The 24,166-nt window shown below is 46.0% G+C and overlaps 1 protein-coding gene across 1 annotated transcript in view; it reads left to right on the forward strand.

Moving 5' to 3' along the window:
- The window catches only part of LOC145361196 (netrin receptor UNC5D-like), a 473,587-nt gene that overhangs the window by 446,396 nt on the left and 3,025 nt on the right, over positions 1–24,166 (forward strand). Inside the window, exons 13-16 of the mRNA XM_080216836.1 lie at positions 6,712–6,939; positions 14,879–15,028; positions 17,560–17,727; positions 23,355–23,533. Of these exons, the coding sequence (XP_080072962.1) occupies positions 6,712–6,939; positions 14,879–15,028; positions 17,560–17,727; positions 23,355–23,533 (725 nt within the window). The remainder of the gene's footprint in view (positions 1–6,711; positions 6,940–14,878; positions 15,029–17,559; positions 17,728–23,354; positions 23,534–24,166) is intronic.

The raw sequence follows: 24,166 nt of genomic DNA on the forward strand, positions 1-24,166 counted from the left end.
TTTTACTGCCTCTCTATCAGATGGTGAAGGGTTGACTTGGTCGTCAAGTTTTGTTGTGTCAAAAATGCTGTAATGACAACCAGCATTTGCACAGAGTCTTTACCATGGAAATATATTCCAAGGCCACCATACCACCAAGAGGTTATCGAACAAGGTTTGACACCATAAGATGGTGCCATGATCTGCAACCAAAGATTCGTTAAAAATGGTGAGGAGAGAGGTAGAGAGGTTTTAAGAACATAAGAACTAGGAGCAGGAGTAGGCCATCTGGCCCCCCGAGCCTGCTCCGCCATTCAAGAAGATCATGGCTGATCTTTTCACGGACTCAGCTCCACTTACCCACCCGCTCACCGTAACCCTTAATTCCTTCACTGTTCAAAAATTTATCTATTGTAGCCTTAAAAGCATGAAATGAGATCGCCTCAACTTCTTCACTGGGCAGGGATTTCCACAGAATCCCCATTTGGGTGAAGAAGTTCCTCCTCAACTTAGCCCAAAATCTGGTCCCCCTTATTTTGAGGCCATGCCCCCGAGTTCTAGTTTCAGATGGAAACAATCTCCCTGCTTCGATCTTATCTACTCCCTTCATAATTTTATATGTTTCTATCAAATCTCCCCTCATTCTTCTGAATTCCAATGAGTATAGCCCCAGTCTACTCAGTCTGTTCTCATAAGCCAACCCTCTCAGATCCGTAATCAACCTTTGCATCCTCTCCAGTGCCAGGATATCCTTTCTCAAGTAAGGAGACCAAAACTGTACACAGTACTCCAGGTGTGGCCTCACCAGCACCTTATACAGCTGCAACATAATAATTTTGGCTGGAAACCCAGCAGCTGAAGGCATGGCCACCAATGGTGGAGTAAAGAACATTGAGGATACGCAAGACACCAGAAATTAAGGACTGCGGAAGAAGTGATGGGTTTCAGATGTCAACATAGATTGGGATTGTTTTCAGTTATTGAATCTTATATCGCAGAAGGAGGCTATTCTTCCCATCTTGTCTGTGATGTCTCTTTGAAAGAACTACCCAATTAGTGCCAAAGGGAGGCGATGGTCTCATGGTATTATCGCTAGACTATTAAACCAAAAACTCAGCTCGTGTTCTGGGGACCCTGGTTCAAATCCCACCCACGGCAGATGGTGGAATTTGAACTCAGCAAAAGAAAAGTTGGAATTATGTACCTACTGATGACCGTGAAACCATTGTCAGCAAACCCATATGGTTCACTCATGTCCTTCAGGGAAGGAAATCTGCCATCCTTACCTGGTCTGGCCTATATGTAACTGCAGAGACACAGCAATGTGGGTGACTCTCGATTGCCCTCCAAGGGTAACTCGGGATGGGCAATAAATACTGCCCAGCCAGCAATGCCCATGTCCCAGAATTAATTTTAAGAAGTCCCATTTCCTGATGTTATCCTGTAGCCCGACAAATTCTGGTGTTCTGTTATGCTATTTCTGGGCAGTGCCTGGTCACCCCTAGAGCTTGGCTGACTGCATCCTCACTCTTTCCAGTCCCATTCGCTCATCACCTTCCTGTTCACTGACCTTCACTGGCACCTGAAGATGCAATGCCTTGATTTTTAAAATTTCATCCTGATTTTCAAATCCCACCGTTGTCTCTTCCCCTTGGATAACTCCACTTCTCTCATCCCTTCTCCAAGCGAATGCCCACTCCGCCAGTGCCATCCATGCCTTTAAGTGCCTGGGCCCTGTAGCTCATGAGTTCCCTCCCTGAACACCCCTGCCTCCCTCTCCTCCTCTTAGATACTCCTTGGAACCTCCCACTTTGTCCACCTTCCTGTTCAGCCAAACTTATGTAGGTTTACATCAAAATTTGTTTTCCAGCACTTCTCTGAAGTGCCTTGGAGGTGTGAAAGGTGCGCTGTGTGGTTCGAGAAATCCTTGTGCTAATTCTTTTGCTTTGTCAAGAATGACCAATCAATGCTGGACTGGGAGGGTCATTGCAGGAGGTCAAAGAGCTTATTTGGGGTGGGAAAAGTTCTAGCCCCCAAAATGTTGTCATCAATCTCCGGCTTTCTTGTCGAAAACGGGACAGTTGGAAAATCTTCTCCTGACTGGGGCTTAGAGAAACTCTCCTTCCGGAGCTGACAGAGGAAGAGCCCGCTAACATCCATTAAACTGGCCAACAGGGGAGGAGTGAATGAAATTATGTTGTGTATCTTCGTATCCTTCCAACTGCACAGATGGTGCTGCATTGAGGCAGCGTCACACTGAAGCACAGCTAACTTGTTTTCCCTGGTCTAAAGGAGATTAATGACTCAACGTGGCCTCCAGGAGAGCTAACTAAATGATGGTGACTTAAGCAGTCTGTCTTTGATTTAGTCCATGGGTGGAGAAGTGAAGGACACAGGTTTTAAATGAGTCGGCCTCCGACTGTGCCACCCTGCTTAACTCCTCATACGAGGAGCTAAATTATTACATTGGAGAGGATTAGAAAAACGCGGGTGGCCTGAGATTAACACGCACTCTCAGAATATGAATCACTGTGCTGTGGTGAGAGGATATTACCTGTCTAGACATTCAATAGTTTACCTGTGGGGATGGACAAATATTGCACAGTAGTACAGTGGTTAGCACTGTTGTCTTACAATGCCAGAGATCTGAGTTTGATTCCCTGTGTCCTCCGGATGCTCCGGTTTCCTGCCACAAATCCGAAAGGCATGCTTGGGTGCATTGGCCACGCTAAATTCTCCCTCAGTGGACCTGAACAGGCACCAGACTGTGGCGACTGGGGGAATTTCACAGTAACTTCATCACAGTGTTAATGTAAGCCTACTTGTGACACTGATAAATAAATTTTAAAACTTTAAATATTTTAATTCTCCACCAGGAAGTGGAAGAATTTGGGTAGAATTTCTCTGTTGGGAATTTAGAGTGAACAGTGATGTTTGATGGGTCACGTAGCCTGATTTTATATTTCCCTGTGCCTCCAGACGGAGTAAGTAAATGGAAAAGATTTACACATTTAACACCATGACTCTGATTCAGAGAATCACACAGTGCAGAGGAGGCTGATCAGCCCATCGAGTCTGCACCGACCACAATCCCACCCAGGCCCAACCCCTACATCCCTACATATTTAGCCTCTGATCCCTCTAACCTACGCATCTCAGGACACTAAGGGGCAATTCTATAGCATGGCCAATCAACCTAACCCGCACACCTTTGGTCCGTGGGAGGAAACCGGAGCACTCGGAGGAAACCCACACAGACACGAGGAGAATGTGCAAACCCTACACAGACTGTGACCCGAGCTGGGAATCGAACCCAGGCCCCTGAAGCTGTGAAGCAACAGTGCTAACCACTGTGCTACTGTGCCGCCCTCTTTCTTCAGTTAAACAAATGGTCAGTAAAAATAAGCAAATTAAAAGTAGTGACAGTCCCAGATGGGGTACTTCACCAAAACAAAACATCAGCAGAAACTTAACTAATCAAAATAAAATATCATGGCATGGGAGTGATGATGTACCCTAGCCCCTACCCTGGAACTCAGTGGACAAGGAAGGCCTGAAGGGTATTGGTCACCTCCGCTCGCTCCCTCTTCAGGGCCACCTGGCTGCAAATGTAGCCACAGTAGAAGGACACACAGTCAGATCAGACAAACCCTGTGACTGCCCACTGCCCAGGAATCACCTATGTGTTGTACCCTTTTAACGAAACCAATAATAAATAAATTACACAAAAATGACCGGGGTGACCGGGGCACTGTAACAAAAACAAAATGTCAAAGGGAACTTAACAAACTAAACCACAGCATGGTGGCACAGTGGTTAGCACTGCTGCCTCACAGCGCCAGTGACCTGGGTTCGATTCCAGCCTTGGGTCACTGTCTGTGTTGGGAGTTCGCAAGTGCTCCCCGTGTCTGCATGGGTTTCCTCCAGGTGTTCCGGTTCCTTATCATACGACAGACATGTGTGGGTTAGGTGGATTGACCATGCTAAATTGCCCCTTCGTGTCACATGATGCACAGGTTAGGTGGATTGGCCATGCTAAATTGCCCCTTAGTGTCACAAGATGCACAGGTTAGATGGAATGGCCATGCTAAATTGTCCCTTACTGTTCCCAAAATATATAGATTCGATGGATTAGCCATGGCGAATGTGTTACAGGGATTGGGCATGGGAGAGGGCCTAGAAAGAAACTCTATCAGAGAGTTGGTGCACTCTCGATGGGCTGAATGGCTTCCTTCTGCACTGTAGGGATTCTGTGAAAACGCCATTCCTTTGTGGCTGGGGGAAGTTGGAGTGGGAATCCCTATTAATACAAGCCCAATGATAATTAATACTCATCACCTGTTCCTCTTAACCTTAACAAATAAGACATTGAGAATAATGAGCCAAAAATCCAGTCAAACACCCCCACTCCCCGACCCCCCCCCCCCCCCCCCCCCCCCAATCACTGCCTGCCCCCGGGGCCTGTCCATTCAGATGCAGGGATTGGTTTCTGGTGCCCTTGTGCTTCTTGCTGCTTTTGGGTGCACTCGAATTTCCTGTTCGTGATATCGACGCAAGAGAAGAGAAACAAAGAGTGAGTTTAGCACGGCGCACACTTCCACGGAAGGAGCCGTCTTTCATTCTACAGTGGGTCAAGTAATTCACATCGGTCACAAGCACAGCATCCAAACAGGGAGAAATGGAGAAATATTATCTTTCACTTTTAATAAGATTCTGGTTCCCCGCTGTGCATCTGCGTGTGCACCGCCTCATCTGTTTGAAGTGGATAAGGCACTTCACATGCGTCAGTGATTAAGGAGATTCATTATGCCCTCATGTAAACAATCGCCTGGTACTGTGTAAATGAGGACTCACTGAAGAATAGGTTTTCGTTAATTAAGACAACATTAATGTGAATTGAATCAGACTTCATATTTAATATTCAAATTAAATTTAATTGCCATCCCTTACAAATTTTCTCCAGTCTTTTTCCACACAAGTTACCACCATTTCCACTCTCGATTACTGTTCACTGCTAACAATCTTCCAATGGCAGTCACTACACATGTCAGCTTCACTCCAGCTCTGTCACAACACTGCACCTCTACCCCTGCGACAAGCCTTCCTCTGTTATCTCAGTGTTGCAAAAGCATTTGGGTGGATCAGCACTGGTTAGCAATCAAAGAATAAAGAACATTACAGCACAGGAACAAGCCGTTTCGGACCTCCGGGCTTGCACCAATTACGTTTGCCTCTCAAAACCAATTGCTTATATCCTCCCATCCCTCGTTTGTTCAGATGCCTACCAAGATAAGTCTTAAATGTGGCTAGCATATCTGCCTCAGCCGCCTCACTTGAGTGCATTCTAGGCCCCCACCACCCTGTAAAACACTTGCGCCCGCACATCTCAGCTGAACCTTTCCCCCTTTACTTTGAACGTATGTCCCCTTGTAATTGTCATTCCTGCCCTGGGAAAAAGCTTCCGACTGTTTAACCTATCCAAACTCCTCATAATTTTATAAACTTCTATCAGGTCACCCCTCAGCCTCAGTCTTTCCAGGGAGAACAATCCCAGTTTCTTCAATCCCTCCTCATAGCCAATACCCTCCATACCAGGCAACCTCCTGGTAAACCTTCTCCATACCCTCTCCAAAGCCTCCACGTTCTTCAGAAGGGAAGATTTTCAGTGGCTTTGGATTCTTGCCCACAGAAGTTCCCTGAGCCACTTGTGAGCATTTCCTTTGACATGTGGTGAGAGCCAAAAGAAAGAGGGTGAAAATGATTGAATGGATGGTGACGGAGTGAGCTCTTGCCTAAATTCCAGGTCTAACCCCTCTGCTTTAAAGAAAGTGATCTTGAGCATGTCAACGCAAATATTTATAAAGCCTTAAAAATGGGAAGGAATTCAGTTCTGGGCAAGATGAGAATTTAGCTGTAACTTCATGCTTCAATCATTTTGAATGAAACGGACATATTGGGTGATCTGATGAAGGTCGTTGATTGAGTCATAACATTGTGAAACATATAAACTGGAAGCAAGAGTGGGCTGTTTGGCCCTTCAAGCCTGCTCCGCCATTGGTGGCTGATCATCAGATTCAATATCCTAATCACACCTTCCCGCACTCCATATTTTGTTTAATTCATTCATGGAACATGGGCTTCGCTGGCTTGGTCAGCATTTATTGCCCATCCCTAGTTACCCTTGGAGGGCAGTTGAGAGTCAACCACATTGCCATGGCTGTGGAGCCACATGTAGGCCAGACCAGGTAAGGATGGAAGATTTCCTTCCCTAAAGGACATTAGTGAACCAGATGGGTTTTTTCCAACAGTTGACAATGGTTTCATGGTCATCAGTAGATTCTTAATTCCAGATTTTTGTTTACTTAAGTGAATTCTATTTCCACCATCTGCTGTGGTGGGATTTGAACCTGGGTCCCCAGAACATTAGCTGACTTTCAATATCCCTTGATCCCTTTAGCCCCAAGAGCTATATCTAATTTTTTCTTGACATCACTCAACGTTCTGGCCTCAGCTACTTCCTGCGGTCATGAATTCCGCAGATTGTGGGTGCAGAATGCCCGATTCCATCAGTTTCTCAATGGACAAGTTTGGCTGAGATTACAGCCAGGGCAGATGCTGACCTGTCTCTGCCTGGACCTCAGAGTAGATTGTGTTTTTATTGTTGGTAATCGGTGTATTTTTGCTGGCATGAATTTGGACCTCAGCAGCCAATTTCTCATGAATCTTCTGCAGGAAGTGATGTTGCTTGAAGACGAGACCACATCCTGTTACTGTCTGCTGGATTCTCACTCCTGTCACGTCCTGCTGGATCACCTTGGCACGTATGCACTTGTGGGTGAGGCAATGACAGAGTGCGCAGAGAAGAGGCTGAAGCTTGCTGTCTTTGGGCGTTTGTCCTACAGTTCACTTGAGTACAACTTCAGAGTATACTGTATGGACGATATTCCAAGTACTTTACAGGTATCGTACTAAAATATTTCACTTCTTGATCTGATTTGATTTATTATTGTCACGTACCGAGATACGGTGAAAAGTATTGTTTTGCACGCTATCCATGACAACATTCACTTATCACGCAATGGGGGTTCACTTCTGACTCCAAATTTGCTTTTGCGTAATCATGGAATCATAGAATCCCTACAATGCATGGGGGGTGGGAGGGGGGATTGTGGTCGGTGAACATTTGATGGGCCGAATGGCCGCCTTCTGCACTGTAGGATTCTATGATTCATGTGCGCTCTTTCCAAAGCAGGTCTTTGCCTTGTTGCCAGCTGATGGTTCATCTAGAGTTATTTTTGGCAATTTAATTTTATTATTGTCTTCCACTGTCAGGGGCAGGGTGAGGAGTCAGGTCTCAAAGTGTCCCTCTGGTGGAAAGGAAATTGAATCTATTCTGTTGGCATTGCCCTGGCTAGCTCGTCATCTGAGCTGATCCGCTGCCTCTCTAACTAGGAGGAACACTGTCATGAGTTATTATACAGCCAGAACCTCACTACGCTACATAGCTTTCAGTCAGACTCCATGGCCTATCAAGCTGATCCCATCTCCCTACCTGGCTTCGGATGAAGGCGATGCCTCTGAAACCAAGAGCCTCATTCAGAGATGATTTTGCACTCGGGCTTCGCATGTCAAAACTGACTGCTCTAGTCTGAACCGGACCAAGCTGTTAGGTTGCACAGCGAGCAGTAGAATGTCTTCGGGAGCGTATCACGTTGGGCACACAGGCTGAGACTTTCCATTCCCTCCCTCCCCCCCTCCCACCCGTTCCCCCAACAACCCCATGTGACGGGCCTTCCCATGGCAGGGACGGCTCAGCCATTGGTTACTGGTGGGATTTTCTGGTCTCAAAGTCAGTGGCTCTTTGCGTTACTCGCCAGCCATGCTATTGGGGAACCCACCTTTGGTAGGGCAGGGGGAAATGAGGTCACCTTCAGCGTGACTGGAAGATGCCACTGGCAGGAAGGCCTGGAAAATTCTGAGCATAATAGAGTCATAGAAGCTCCGCAGCAGAGAAGGAGGCCATTCCACCCATTGAGTCTATACCAACCACAGGGCCCTATTCCCATAACTCCACACATTTATCCTGCTCGTCCTCCTTATGTTAAGGGGCAACTTAGCATGGACAATCAACCTAACCCGCACATCTTTGGAGTGTGGAAGGAAACTGGAGCACGCGGAGGAAACCCACACAGACACGGGGAGAACATGCAGACTCCACACAGACAGTGACCCGGGGCTGGAATTGGGTCCCTGGCGCTGTGAGGCAACAGTGCGAACCACTGCACTAGCGTCCCGCACCAAATCCTTAACTCACCTTTGCATCAACTTTTCTCAATCGTTCTGGGATCAGTCTCAGTAAAGGACAGTTTTGAATGATTATTGAAAAATACTGCATCTCCTGGTGCTGGCACTCTGATGAAGGTTTGCAGGGGGGGTGGGGGGGGGTGCGATGTGGGGGTGTAATGATGTTTTCTCTTTTTCAGATAATGTCCTCATCCATTTCAAACCTGCCATCCTCACCCCTCTCCTCACAAAACCCACTATCTATCCCCCTCCGAGTTTGCAAACCAACTCCCCATCTGCAGTTGCCTCTTCGAGTGCAAGGCCTCCCCTTCCGGAGAAGTGGTGGCCTTCCCAGTGGGATCTCTGTGTTTCAGCCCTTTGCCATACTCCTTGAATCAGCTCCAATCAAAGCCACATCTTTCAGTGACTGTGACATTGGTGAATAACCCATCTTCATGGTGCTGGCAAAGCACATCATGCTTTGCTCAAACACGAATGCTCTTACCTTTTAATTACTCCTCATATAATCACACTCTTATTCATTGAATACCAAGTGCAGCAGATTCATGAAGTGCACAGTGTTTGTAAACAGTCAAACACAGCTGGCACTGGATCAGGTGGACAGAACGGACTGGTTTTGGATTGGCAATGCGATGTCATGTGTAATATACGTGTGAAAATGATGCTTTAAGACATTATGATGGTTGGTTAGAACGCCACTAGTTCTCTGTGCTTTGCTAGTCCTGGCCGCTTGAACATTCGCAATTGCAACCATTGCACCTCTGATGGCCGTGCCTTCAGCAGTATAAAGCCCCAAGCTCTCGAATTCCCTCCCTCAGCCCCTCCAGCTCTTTCCTTTAACACCTCCCTTAAAACTTACTCACCACCTGTTATCAACGCATTCTGTTATCTTGTCTATCTGCCGCCATCAACACCATCTTTATTTAGTCCTTAGCAGTGCCATTAACATTTCCTTTGCCTTCATAGACTGAATCCCTACAGTGCAGAAGGAGACATTGGGCCCATTGAGCTTGCACTGACCACAATCCCACCCAGGCCCTATCACCATAACCACATGCATTCACCCTAGCGAGTCTCCCTGGTATTAAGGTCAATTTAGCATGGCCAATCCACCTAACCCACACATCTTTGGAGTGTGGGAGGAAACCAGAGCAGCTGGAAGAAACCCAAGCAGACACGGGGAGAACATGCAAACTCCACACAGGCAATGACCCAAGCTGGGAATCGAATCCGGGACTCTGGCGCTGTGAGGCAGCAGTGCTAAGCACTGTGCCACTGTACCACCCTGTCTTGTGCCCTGAACATCAGTGTGCAATCTCTCCTGTGCTCACACCAATTCCTGGCCATCTATTTTGCTCCATCTACTCCACCCTCTCTTCAACTATGTAAAATCCATCACGCTTCTCCCTCCATTCAGCTCTGAAGTCGAGTCACAAGGACTCGAAATGTTACCTATTTGGTTTTTTTTCCCTCCATAGATGCACTTTTCCAGCATTTTCTGTGGCTTTTTTTATTTGAAAATCAACCTCTTTGAACTTTCTATCATTCCAAGCTACTAATGGGGCTCAGAATCTCACATTGTTTGGCAACTTTCTGGGAAAGCACCTCACCATATTTTCCCTTGACAACGCTGTTGTTGGGGGCATGAGGGGGGTAGGGGGACAGGGTGTTGGTGGTGGTGATGGTGGTCTTTCTAAAATGGTGGGTTTAAAAAGCAGGTAAGAATTCAGACGGCAGAATCTTTGTACCGTCTGGGAACTCTCCCCCCCTCCACCACTCCTCACTGTCAACACTGAAGAAATCATCATTAGATGCAGTAATTGGACATAAGTTACGGCAAAATGAATTTACGAGATTTGTCTCATAAAAGGAGTAATCCTGTCACATCAGAAAGTGTGACAAATTTATCAGAAACCACTTTGCAATCAGCCCCTTCCTGTCATGTGAGCCAAGATCAAACTTCATTCTCAGATGAAAAGAATTGAAGAAATAAATTCTGCGGAGATTCATAACCAAGGAATAAAAAGCAGGGACAAGACTGAGCCTTCACATGAGGAAATGTGAAATCTAACCTCTCCAGCGATGTTTAGGTTCAGCTGGGGGTGGGGGGGCATACACTGTGATTAGGAGTTTTATCAAAGTCCGCTGCTATTTTTGTATCTTGGGCGCACTCCCCGCTCTTGGTTTGACTCTTTTCCCCACCTCTGTTCACGCAGAAACTCCCCCCTCCCAAAACAGTGTGACCTTGAAGGAACTGGCGCCCCACAGTTCCAGAACCCTGCATTTCTTTCAGACACACTTCATGGATCGTAGCTGAAACACGAGAGAATGGGGACATCTCTCATTGGCTTCCACTTTGTGAGGTGAACCATCCTTCTTTTCCACTGGCAACATGTCTTCCTTGATATTGGAAAAATTCATCCATCACACAAGGGGAGGTTGGCACTGATGGCCTATGTCTTCTTTGACGAGTGTCTCTGTTCCACACTTGTTCGGCACATGTGGGAGTTGCACTGTGCATGTTGTACAATGGAGAGCTTGAGTTGATATACAAGTGTCATAGATTTGCCTGCAGTGCGGTGGGAGGCCATTCGGCCCATCGACTGTGCACCGATAACAATCCCAGCCAGACCATATCCCTGTAAACCCACGCATTTACCTTGCTAATCCCCCTAACACTGAGGGACATGGCCATTCCATCTGACCTGCACATCTTTCGAGTGTGGGAGGAAACCGGATCACCCGGAGGAAACCCATGCAGACACACGGTGATTTTTCACAATTGCTCGGCATCCCTATGAAGTTTGCAACCATTACAGTGCTTTTCAAGTGTTGTGTAAGGGTTCAGAAACTGAACTGGCAAGGTGTGGGTATTGTTAAGTCAAGGGATAAATATTGGCTAAGACCTCCCATTGGCTGTTTTATGGGAGGGTAGATAAGAACATAAGAAATAGGAGCAGGAGTAGGCCATCTAGCCCTTTGAGCCTGCCCCGCCATTCAATAAGATCATGGCTGATCTGAAGTGGATCAGTTCCACTTTCCCACTCTCTCCCCATAACCCTTCATTCCCCTGTCTATCAAAAACCGATCTACCCGTGACTTAAATATATTTAGCGAGGTAGCCTCCACCACTTCAATGGGCAGAGAATTCCAGAGATTACCACCCTTTGAGTGAAGAAGTTCCTCCTCAACTCTGATCTAAACTGCACCCCCCCTTATCTTGAGGCTGTGTCCTCTAGTTCTGCTGTCCTTTCTAAGCGGAAAGAATCTCTCTACCTTTACCCTATCCATCCCTTTCATTATCTTATACGCCTCTATAAGATCCCCCCTCATCCTTCTAAACTCCAACGAGTACAGACCCAGTCTATTTAGTCTCTCTTCACAGTCCAACCCCCTCATCTCCGGTATCAGCCTTGTGAACCTCCTCTGCACTCCCTCCAAGGCCAAAATATCCTTTCGCAAGTGCGGCGACCAAAACTGCACGCAGTACTCCAGCTGCGGCCTCACCAGTACCCTGTACAGTTGCAGCAAGACCTCCCTGCTTTTATATTCTACTTTTATATTTATATCAGATGTGAGCTTGATATAACCCATCCCTATGAGAGAATCTCGATTAAAGTGGAGAGAGTTCAAATGAAATTTATCAGAAATTTTCAAAATCATGGAGGATTTAATAGCTAAAATAAGGAGAAACTGTTTACACTGACATGTGCTGGTAATCAGAAGACACAACAAACTCTTCATTATGGGATTGTACGATTCTTGACTGGAATTCAGAAGACTTTTCTTTTCCTCCAGGACACCTTTCTTTTAAATCTACAAATAATGAACAAAGGTATCCAAAAAAAAGAGAACCAAAAACCCAATTCCTTCCTGTCCCTATGATTTATCTCCCAGGCGGCTCGCAGCAATGTCCTGGAGATTAGTCAACAATTCCTGAAGACTCCGGGGACACCCCCAGGAGACGGGCAAACCCTGACTTCACCAGATAGTGATGAAGGTACAATGGTGGTCAGAAATGAACCGCAAACCAGAACCTCAAAATGACAAGGACTAAAGGAGAAAATGGCAGTAGTCCGAACAAAAGAATTCTTAGAGCAGTGACACAACCTGTTTGACTGGTCAGCACAGGATTTACCAGGAACAACCATTAATTAGCAGGGGAACTCAGCTAATGTTCTGGGGACCTGGGTTCGAATCCCACCATGGCAGATGGTTGAATTTGAATTAAGTGAAAAATATCTGGAATTAAGAATCTATTGATGATCGTGAAACCATTGTCCATCGTCGGAAAAACCCATCTGGTTCACTGTTGTCTATTAGGGAAGGAAATCTGCTGTCCTTACTTGGTCTGGCCTACCTGTGACTCCAGATACATGGCAATGTGGTTGACTCTCAACTGCCCTCAGGCAACTAGGGATGGGCAATAAATGCTGGCCATGAATAAAAGAAAAATTTCCTTCTGCTACGAAGACTGGAGAATTGGCTGCCAGTGGGTGTCAGCCTTGTCAGTTGGAAGGTCTTGGGTTTAAACTCCATTCCTTAACCATATGATCTTGCCTGAAATGTTGGTTAGGCCACATTTAGAATTCTGTGTCCAATTCTGATTGTCACATTATCACAAGGACTTGGAGGCTTTTGAGGGAGTACAGAAAAGATTTACCAGGATATTACCTGGTATGGAGGATATTCGCTAGGAAGAGAGATGGAATAAACTGGGATTGTTCTCCTTGGAAAGTTGGAGGCTGGGGGGAGGGCAACCTGACAGAAGTTTATAAAACTATGAGACACATGGATAAGGTGAGGAGTTGGAAGGTTTTTCCCAGGGCAATTACAAGGTAATTGCACAAGTTCAAGGTAAGGGGGGAAAGGTTCAATGGAGATGTGCGGGGTAAGTTTTTTACACAGAGGGTGGTGGGGGCCTGGAATGCACTGCCAAGTGAGGTGGTTGAGACAGTTACTATAGCCAGATTTAAAACTTATCTGGATGAGCACATGAACAGGTGGGGAATAGAGGGATACAGGTAATTGGCCGAGGTAGGACAATGTGATTGGCGCAGACTTGGTGGGCCCGAGAGCCTGTTGCTGTGCTGTTCTGCTCTTTGTTCTTTGAGAAGAGCAGTACTGAGGGAGATCTGCACTGTCAGAAGTGCCTGCTTGAACTACAGAAATGCACACCATAGAAGAAATTTCAAAAAGCTATGCAGTTAATCACACTCTTCTTGTTCTTTCCCCAGAGCCCTATGGTTATTCTTTTCCCCTTTTCAAGTTCATATCCAATCCCTTTTGAAAGTTATGATTTAACTTGAATCCATCACCCTTTCACATGGCAGATCACAATGATGAACAAACAAAATTCTGCGAACCTCCCCTGTTTCCTTTGCCAATCATTTCAGCAAGCTACTGCCATTTCTCCTTCAGTCCTTGTCATTTTGAGGTTCAGGTTTGTGGCTCGCTTCTGACCACCATTGTATCTTCATCACGAACCGGTGAAGTCAGGGGTTTGCCCGTCTCCTGGGGGTGTCCCCGGAGTCTTCAGGAATTGTTGATTAATCTCCAGGACGTTGCTGCGAGCTACCTAGGAGATAAATCATAGGGACAGGAAGGAATTGGGTTTTTTTGTTCCATTTTCTTTGGATACCTTTCTTCATTATTTGTAAATTTGAAACAAAAGGAGTTCTGGAGGAGAAGAAAAAACTATTTGGATCACAGTCAAGAATCATACAATCCAATAATGAAGAGTTTGCCCTGTTCTTCAGTTGAAGAGGAATTACGAGAGTGGACACATTGGGCAACTGATGATGGGAGGAGTATGGGGGCAGGGCAATGGGAGTACTACTGAGAACTTGACATCCAAGCAGTACTTTGAGGTTCTCCTGGCACAACTGAACAGAGAAATGTGATCTTTTCGTTTTAATTGTCCTGACTGGTTTGCACTTTCCAAACTCTGCCTCCTGTTCAGTAGCGCAAAAGAAAGTCCATTTTTATTACTTCACATTCTTATTACATATTTTGAACATTAATTGCTCCTTGTCCACTTCTAAATCACACTATCCATCTTGTTCTCTCCGCCTCCCCAATTCTTCCCTCCCCCAACTGGGGCCATCTGCCAGGATCCTCAGGTTGCCCTTTGACACTCTGCGCCTTTGTTCTGCCATTTACACATTCCCATATCTTGATGGCCGCTATTAACACCATTCTCAGCCTTTATCAGCACCATTTACATCCCCTTTCTCTTTTTGTCTGTGATATCTTGGTCAATTACACAACACCCCACTCCTCCCCACACGCAGCACTCCCCCCCCACTTCACCATTACAATATAAATAATCTTGGACTATTTTCTTTGTCCTTAGCTCTGACGAAGGATCATCCAGACTCGAAACGTTGGCTCTCTTCTCTCTCCACAGATGCTGTCAGAGCCGCTGAGATTTTCCAGCAATTTCTGGTTTATGTTTCAGATTCCAGGCAGCTGCAATGTTTTGCTTTCACTGTTGGAAGGTGTTGTGACCGTGTACCTGTAGGTATACCTGGTGGGTGAGAGGGAATGTGTTCTCCAGTGGTGGGTACTAACTGCTGTGCTCTTGCATTGCCAGGAAGTGATGAGCGAGGAGAGAAGCCAGGGTGGACAGCTGCTGGACGAACCCAGAACTTTACACTTCAAAGCAAACTCTTACGGCCTTCAAATCTCCCTGCTTGACGTACCCCAATTCTTGTGGAGAATGAAACCACTGAGTGTATTTCAGGTACTTTTCCCTTGTTTGAGTACCGCTTACAGTCTGCATGCAAACTCAGAAGTGGGTGAATGTTTGCCGGTAAAAAGAAATACCAATTTGGTAGCATGACTGAAGCAGGCAGGCGATGGGTGTCACGTAGAATACAATCAAGGCACATCCAAGGTGGTGAAAGGTGGGCACAGAGAGATTTTGATTTTCAGCTCATCTCGATATGAGTTGCCAGTGCAAAAACGAAGCCCTCCCTGATTGGAGTTGGCCTTTGGAGGCCAGGTAGAGAGGAACAAAAGGTGGACGGGGTGGGGGGGGGGCGTTAAAAAAGGGTGTACCCCCCTTCCTTCCCGCTTTCCCAACTCAATGGTGAAAAAGCAGACCGCTCACTCGACTGCCCATGCTGACTGTGTAGCAGCTTATGAACAAACTCAATTGCCCAGGAATGTCGTATCTACAATGGGAACTCGGCATGACATTGGCTTCATCACCCAGTGTGACCACACCGTCCTTATTACATGCAGTCCAGATTTGCCAAGCCCCAGCATCTGAAGTGAAACCATTCTAACTAAGAGCCAGGCTGTGTGACCCAGTGAACCAAGGCTGATATTAATACTGCATATGAATCCATTTATTTTTATGTCTGCTTGAGTGTTGGGAAATGTAATTAAATATAAAATTAATTTGTTCATTTCAGCAAATACAAATTGCTCATGTACTTGTTTCTAAATTATGTAAAAATTACTTTATTTGGATATTCCAGATCATAAATTTAAACACAGCCAATGGGCGTAATTATTAATTTATGTTGTTAGCTTTCTAATGATAGTCTACAACTCAGTCTAATATCATGATGGTAACTGTGATGACAGCCAGTATCTTTTGACGAACGCTTGTTTGTAGGAACAGGTGCAATGGTTTCATGAATAAAAGAAGATTTTTCTTCTTGCGCTCTGTAATTATCCACATTTCTTATGCGCTGGGAATATGGAGCTCTCTGCCGCTCTCCGGATAGTTGGAGCGAGCCCGGTGGGTCAAAAGTTTCAGCAGCTAATGAACTGAGGCGGGGGTGGAGAGAAGCGGTGGGAGCAGGCAGTATTGGCCGTAGGAGTTTGTGATGGTCAGGAGCTCAACCCAGGTTCAAAGAGGGGACCAAGGCTGTGTGCAGTCCGGTTTAGCCTCAGGAAACTGGACAGCCAAACCACAGCTCTGTCATCTCAGTGATATTTTATTTATGTTAAGTATCATTGGTTGAGTTTATGAGGATAATCCTCTGACTTCAAAGGACCTTCGAACAACGGTATCCCAAGACACTCTGCGGAAGCCGTTGTAAAGTATAGTTTGACACCAAACCCCGTAAAGGAAATTTAGGGTCAGGAGCCAAAAACATGAACAAAGAGGAAGGTATGAAGGAGCTTCCTTTGCAAACAAAGAAACAGAGAGAGTTTGAATTGATTCAATTTGATTTATTATTGTCACATGTATTAACATACAGTGAAAAGTATTGTTTCTTGCGTGCTGTATAGACAGAGTATACCATTCATAGAGAACGAAAGGAGAGAGCGCAGAATGTAGTGTTATAGTCACAGCTAGGGTGTAGAGAAAGATCAATTTAATGCGAGGCAGATCCATTCAAAAGTCTGATGACCAGCAGGGAAGAAGCTGTTCTTGAGTCGGTTGGTACGTGACCAGAAAGGATGCTTTCTGTGGTGCATCGGTGAAAGTCGGTGAGAGTACCCCTTCAGAGGCTCTGGAGCAGCCTGAGAAGTGTATGAGCTCACAGGCGTCTTACCATTGTCCCCAACAATCATTCTGTGTTTCACAGAATTATCCGCAGTTGGCTGTCATTGTGTTATCCAAGAGAACAATCATTAAAAGCTGACTAATTATCCCCCATGAAGAATGGAAATATGGCCCTTTGTCAAGACTGAACCATCCAGCCATCAAGTGTACCTTTGATTTATTATGGTCATATGTATCAACATACAGTGAAAAGTGTTGTTTCTTGTGCACTGTACAAAGTACACAGTCCTTTCCAACCCTTGGGAATATTTCAGGAATCTATTCATCTCATCCCTGCTCAGTCCCTTCTGGGCAGCACGGTGGTACAGTGGTTAGCACTGCTGTCTCACAGTGCCAGGGACCCCGGGTTTGATTCCCACCTTGTGTGACTGTCTGTGTGGAACCTGCACGTTCTCCCCGTGTCTGCGTGGGTTTCCTCCGGGTGGTCCGCTTTCTTCGCACAGTCCGAAAGACATGCGGGTTAGTTGGATTGGCTGTGCTAAAATTCTCCCTCGGTGTACCCGGAGTGTGGCGACTAGGGGATTTTCACAGTAACTTCATTGCTTTGTTAATGTAAGCCTACACGTGATATGACTAAATAAACTTTAAACTTTTTCATGGTAAGTAAGTTCTGTATTGTCTTTCAGACTCAGGAATGCTGGAGGAGAGAAATGGAGTAGTGTCGGAGAGCCTTGTTGCTGATGTTGGTCTACTTTTTGATGTGTGTACGTGTTTTCTACAGAGAGCCTCACTCTGCCTTCTCTCTCCAGCAGGAATTTGCCTTTTCCCATATCTGGTGCCGGAGCCAGCAGCCTCTGCCGTGTGCCTTCAGGATGGAGCGATTCAACTCGGCGACCACACAGATCTCCTGTAAGATCTGCATCCGGCAACTCAAGGGAGACGAGCAAATCTTTCATCTCAACACCTCCATCCTCGAGGTAAACTTCACAGGCACCTTTCTCCGGCAGCTGAGGTTGGACTTGAGACCATTGTGAAAGCCAAATTCTAGACGGGGATAGTGGTTCAGTACGAGTCATCCAGAGAAGAGGGGTAATGCTCTGGATACCCGGCTTACAATCCCACCACAGCAAATGGTGAAATCTGAATCTAATTTTTTTTAAACTCTGGAATTATAAGTCTAAGGATGACCATGAATTTTTCTTTATTCATTCATGGGACATGGGTGTCGCTGGCTGGGCCAGCATTTATTGCCCATCCCTTATTGCCCCTTGGAATTGAGAGTCAACCATATTGCTATGGATCGACCAGACCAGGTAATGGCAGCAGATTTCCTTCCCTGAAGGGCATTAGTGAACCAGATGGGTTTTTCTGACAATGGTTCCATGGTCATCGGTAGATTCTTAATTCCAAATAATTTTTATGGAATTCAAATTCCACCACCTGCCACGGTGGGATTCGAACCCCGATCCCCAGAACGTTAACTGAGTTTCTGGATTAATAGTCTAGTGATAATACCACTGGGCCATCACCTCCCTTATGTTGATTGTTGCAATGCCCTTTAGGGAAGGAAATCTGCCATCCATATCTGGTCTCCCCTACATGTGACTCCAGTTTCACTGCAATGGATTGACTCTTAATTGCCCTCTGAAATGGCCAAGCAAGCCCCTCAGGGCCAGCAAGCCACTCAAGGGCAATTCAGAATGGGCAGTGAATGCTGGCCCAGACAACGATGCAGAGTCTAGTAAGTAGTGTCCCTGCCTTTGAACCAGAAGCTCTGGGAACCAATGCCCAAGGAAGGGTCGTTCATCACATGGCCAGAGAGGTTGAATCTCAGGGGCAGCGGGATGAAGAGGGATCGCAATCTGGAAATGCTTCCACCACATGCTAGTGGTGTGTGAGAGTGGTAGAGATTCCTGGAAGAGTGGTGGAGATTCCTGGAAGAGTGGTGGAGATTCCTGGAAGAGTGGTAGGGATTCCTGGAAGAGTGGTAGGGATTCCTGGAAGAGTGGTAGGGATTCCTGGAAGAGTGGTAGGGATTCCTGGAAGAGTGGTGGAGATTCCTGGAAGAGTGGTAGGGATTCCTGGAAGAGTGGTAGGGATTCCTGGAAGAGTGGTAGGGATTCCTGGAAGACTGGTGGAGATTCCTGGAAGAGTGGTGGAGATTCCTGGAAGAGTGGTGGAGATTCCTGGAAGAGTGGTAGGGATTCCTGGAAGAGTGGTGGAGATTCCTGGAAGAGTGGTGGAGATTCCTGGAAGAGTGGTAGAGATTCCTGGAAGAGTGGTAGGGATTCTTGAAAGAGCGTAGCAATTCTTGGAAGCATGGTTGAGATTCCCGGAAGAATGGTAGGGATTCCTGGTCAGCCATGTGATGGAATGAAATATTGAGACTCCACTACCATTACCCATAGCTCCAGACAAGTAGTTGTGTGTAAATGTACATGTTGCCACAGTAGCCCGAATCCGCTTTGAGAACTCCCCACCACCATAGCAGGAAAGGAAGTTATTCGGTCCATTGAGTCGCTCCTGTGCTTCTTTTCCCTTCAAATGCTGTCTGGGGTGTGATGCAGGCAGATGCGATAGGGGTGTTTAAGGGGCTTTTAGATAGCGCGTGAATATGTAAGGAAAAGATGGACATGGACCAAGAGCAGACAGAAGGGATTAGTTTAATATGGTGTCATGTTCGGCACCACATCGTGGGCTGAAGGGCCTGTTCCTGTGCTGTACTGTCCGATGTTAACTATTTATTCAATTCCCTGTTCAGGGATCTGATTGAATGAGTGACAACCACCCTATTTGACAGCACAATCCAAATCCTCAGTGCTCAGTCAATAAAGAGGTTTATCCTCGTGTCACCACTGCTCCTTTCTCCAATCATCTTAAACCTGCTTCATTTGCTGGTCGATCCTTCAACCATTGGAGACAATTTCCTCGTATTTACTGGGCCTAAACCTTTCCTGATTTTAAACAAACCTGTTGGAAAGAAAAGGTTATAGGCCACTCAGTGTTGATATTTTGTTCTTTTGATGATCTATCATTTTCTGGTGCTGCAATGAAGTCTACAAGAGCCTTTCCCAGGACACAACTGCTGGCCTTGACTCTTCAGTTCTTGAGGTCATTTCAAACCCAACCAGTTTCCATTTTCAAATGGCCTCGATTGACAGCCCAACCTGTGAATGAGGAAATGTCTCTCGGGACATATCCCCATTTCAATAGAGCACTCATCAAAATTCAATGGAATTCAGTGAAACTACTTCTCCCAAAGCGTTGTGAACCTGTGGAATTCGCTGCCCCAAAATGCCGGGACAGTGAGTAAATTTAAGGAGGAGTTAGACAGATTTTTAATTGGTAATGGGTTGAAGGTCTTTAGGGAGAAGGCAGGAAAATGGGGATGAGGAACACATCAGCCATGATTGAATGGCGGAGCAGACTCGATGGGCCAAATGGCCTAATTCTGCTCCTATATCTTATGAACTTATAGTGAAGTATCCTGAAAGTGCAATGGGATAGATTATCAATGTTACGTCCAGGCATATCCACATCATGATGTCCAGGTATAACAGTGCCTGCCATAACAGTTGTGAAAATGAGAATTAGCTGTTTGCACACTGATGTGAGATGAAGATCTACCCCATGTGGTCACCCTATCTTTAAATATCAGGGTGTTCAAAAGCTTGGAGAGGACACAGAGGAGATTTACTGCAATGGTACCAAGGATGAGGAACTTCAGCTACATGGAGAGACTGGAGAACTTGAGATTGCTTTCCTTTGGGCAGACGAGATAAAGGAATGTGCAAATTAATGAAGATTTTTTTCATTCATTCGTGGAATGTAGGTGTCATTTGCAAAGCCATTGCATTTGCTGCCCATCCCTATTTGGTCTTGAGAGGGTGGTGGTGGGCTGCCTTCTTGAACCTGTAGTTCTCATGGTGTAGGAAGAGAGGGCGATCCAGGATCTTGACCCAGTGACAGTGATGGAACGGCAATTTGGTTTCAAATCAGGGGAACTTGAAGTTGGTGGTTCCCATGTACTTTGTGCCCTTGTCCTTCTCGGTGGCAGAGATTTGTAACATGCTGATGAAGGAGCCTTGCTGATCTTTTGCAGTGCATCTCCTAGATGGTGTGCACGACTACTACTGGATTTAAAGTTTCTTCATGAGTGTCACAAGTCAACTCACGTTAACACTGCAATGAAGTTATTGTGAAAATCCCCCAGTCATCACACTCCGGTGCCTGTTCGGGTACACTGAGGGAGAATTTAGCCTGGCCAATGCATCTAACCAGCACGTCTTTCAGATTATGAGAGGAAACAGCAGCAGCTGGAGGAAACCTGTGTGTCAGTGGTGGAGAGAGTGAATGTTTAAGGTAGAGGAGATAATGAGAAAGTATTTTCACCTGCAGAAGGGTCAGCAACAAGTTCATACAGATTTCAGATGCTTGACATAACAGGCAGTGGCAAGAGGAGAAGAATTCTTTTGTAAAACCTGTTGCGATCTGGAGTGTGCTGCTTTGAAAAGGCAGTGGTCAATAATAATTTCCAACAGGGATTGGTATTAGTACTTGAAAAGAAAAATCTTTTTGGGCTATGGGGAAATAACGGGAGTGGGATTCAATGAATAACTCTTTCAAGGAGCCTACCATGGACACAATGGGCTGAATGGCCACTTTTTCTGCTGATTAAATGTGCTTTTTTGTTTGAAGGCGAGATATAGCGACATTTATATCAAAGATCTTGCATATTTTATTTTAGTTTTGGTTTTGAAACATGCTGTACAACATTCCACAGTTTCAGGTCCTTTGCCCACAAGAGAAAATATTCTGAGTCGTCATTCTTGTTACGACGCGGAGGTTGAACCCCTTTGCCCTGCTTCACAATCTGGTAAAAATGTTTGGGAAGGTGCTAATTGTTGTATCTTAACATTGAGAGGTTCACTCCCGCTTTAAGAGAATAATTAACAAGTTATTTTATTTTTAACCAAACAGGAGCTTTAACAAAACCAGAAACATTTTAAGGAAAGGAAAGTTAGACTGAAATGCTGTTCAAATAAACACAAGGAACATTCATTACCAAAACAGTAATAACAGAATTTTAGGCACTCTCAAAGAAGATATAGAACCTTGTGCGCTATCTGCAAGTGCAGCCTGCTTTGGTACTTTTTGGTAGTTAGAGGATGAGTTATCTTAAGACCTGTCTAAACCTGGCAGAGTTAAGAACCAACTGCTCCAGTTGATCTAACTGACCTGCTTCTGGTTGAACTCCTGGCTGAACCCCTGGTAGAACTGAACTGAAAGCAGTTGAATTCCTCTTTTATATTCCTGATGACCTGTGCATTCTCCACACCAGGATTGGTTTGATGCCAACAGCAGCAGCAAGTTCAAATCTGATAGGTTCCCTTCAGTTGAGTGTTTTCTTGAAACTCATTGGCTGTTAGTAGAGCGTCTTCCTTAAACTCATAGGCTAACAAAATGCAAAAACCTGCAGAGCTGGTTCCGAAGGCTGTGCTCCAGGATCCGGTCCAAAGTGATGCTCAGCTAATTCTTTTCTTCTGCTGCTGTGTAACTTTCTGGTGTGGATTGCCCTGGACGTCCTACCCTCTAACCAAGGCTAGACAAATCTTCCAGCCCATCCCCACTTGTATCGCTTCAATCCAAGCATGACCTCCCACCCTCATTTAGCGTGGTGAACAATAAGGACTTGTTGCCTCCATCTCTCCACGCTCTCTCTTTCAGATTCGTGTAGACTGACCCTGTCTGTGAGGTTCAATGATATTAAGGAAAAGCCACTCCGAGAATGGCTCCCTTTGAACTCTCTAAGCCCATTTGCATGGCAGCGTGAGTCCTGACATGTCTGTGACCTGGACACGAATGGCCTGTCCACCATCATAGAATCCCTCCTGTACAGAAGGAGGCCATTCAGCCCATCAACAATAATCCCACCCAGGCCTCATCCCTGTAACCCCACGTATGTACCCTGCAATTCCCCCTGTCACTTTGGGGCAATTTAGCACGGCCAACCCACCCGACCTGATTTTTGAACTGGGAGGAAATCAGAGCAACCAGAGGAAACCCACGCAGACACAGAGAGAACATGCAAACTCCACGCAGATAGTGACCCAAGGCAGGAATCAAACCCAGGTCCCTGGCACTGTGAGGCAGCAGTGCTAACCAGTGTGCCAGTGTGCCAGCGTCGCACTGCTTGGTTATTGTTCATCAGTGTAGAGATTTTGCATTTTCTTCTGACTAAAACAATCTGCCTCTCCCTCTTTAATCTTTAATAACAAAGCTTCCCGGGGCTTGTTGTCAGCAGAATGTAGAACAGGTCACCTGATTCCTCTATTTTACCCAAAATTAAAGAGACAGTCCCAAAGCATGACCATCTGAGAAAGCCTCACATTGTAACAAAGGGTTGTCAGCCTGGAACGTGAACTAATACCTTCTTATGGTTGCCCGATGTCAAAGTTCCTTTGTAAAGACTTCTGTGAGGCATCTTGGGGACGTTAAAGATGAGAGTTATTGCCAATCCCTTGCCACTGATTCTTTAATGCAGCTGAGCCAGGGCTGTTTGCAGTGCACGACGCTTGTGAAACACGCCTGTTTACTCTTACAGACTGAGAGAGAAGCTGCTCACTTCTGTGCGCAGCCTGCAAGTGACGTGGCCATTTCAGCAGGTCCCAAAACGTTTAAGATCCCGTATTCCATCCGGCAGAAAATCTGTTCCACCTTCGATGTCCCCAGCGCTTCAGGCAAAGACTGGCGGCTGTTAGCACAAAAGCTTCACATAGACAGGTAAGTGGAAGCAAAGCAGAGCCAGCTGATGCCTCATAAAGAAGGCAGAATTTGTCTCAGTCTGGATTTGAGTTTGCTCCATTGTCTCAATATTGCCACGGTGTGTCTAAAAAAAAATCAGGAGCCTGTGTGCAGCAGTGATAACCGTGTTTTATTATCCTTCTGGGTCCCCATGGAAAGGGACTAACAAAGGTTCATTTTTGGCTGATCACAGCAACCCTCCAGTGCAGAAGAAGGCCATTCGGCCCGTCAAGCCTGCACCAACAACAATCCCACCCAGGCCCCTATCCCCATAACCCCATGAATTTACCCTGCTGATACCCCTGACACTAATGGGCAATTTATCATGGCCAATCAACCTAACCCACACATCTTTGGAGTGTGGGAGGAAACCGGAGCACCCGGAGGAAACCCACAGAGACACGGGGAGAATGTCCAAACTCCACACAGAGTCTGGAATTGAACCCAGGTCTCTGGTGCTGTGAAGCAGCAGTGCTAACCACTGTACCACCATGTCCTCAGGTATTTTGCCCAAGTGTCTACTGATCAACCAAGACATCAATCTCTGGCAATACCATACAACTGTGGATGGCATTGCTGCCCACCTTGATAGTTGCTCACCAGTATCCCATA

This window comes from Carcharhinus amblyrhynchos, chromosome 34 (assembly GCF_965287045.1).
Source record: "Carcharhinus amblyrhynchos chromosome 34, sCarAmb.v2.hapA, whole genome shotgun sequence".
Taxonomy (NCBI): Eukaryota; Metazoa; Chordata; class Chondrichthyes; order Carcharhiniformes; family Carcharhinidae; genus Carcharhinus; species Carcharhinus amblyrhynchos.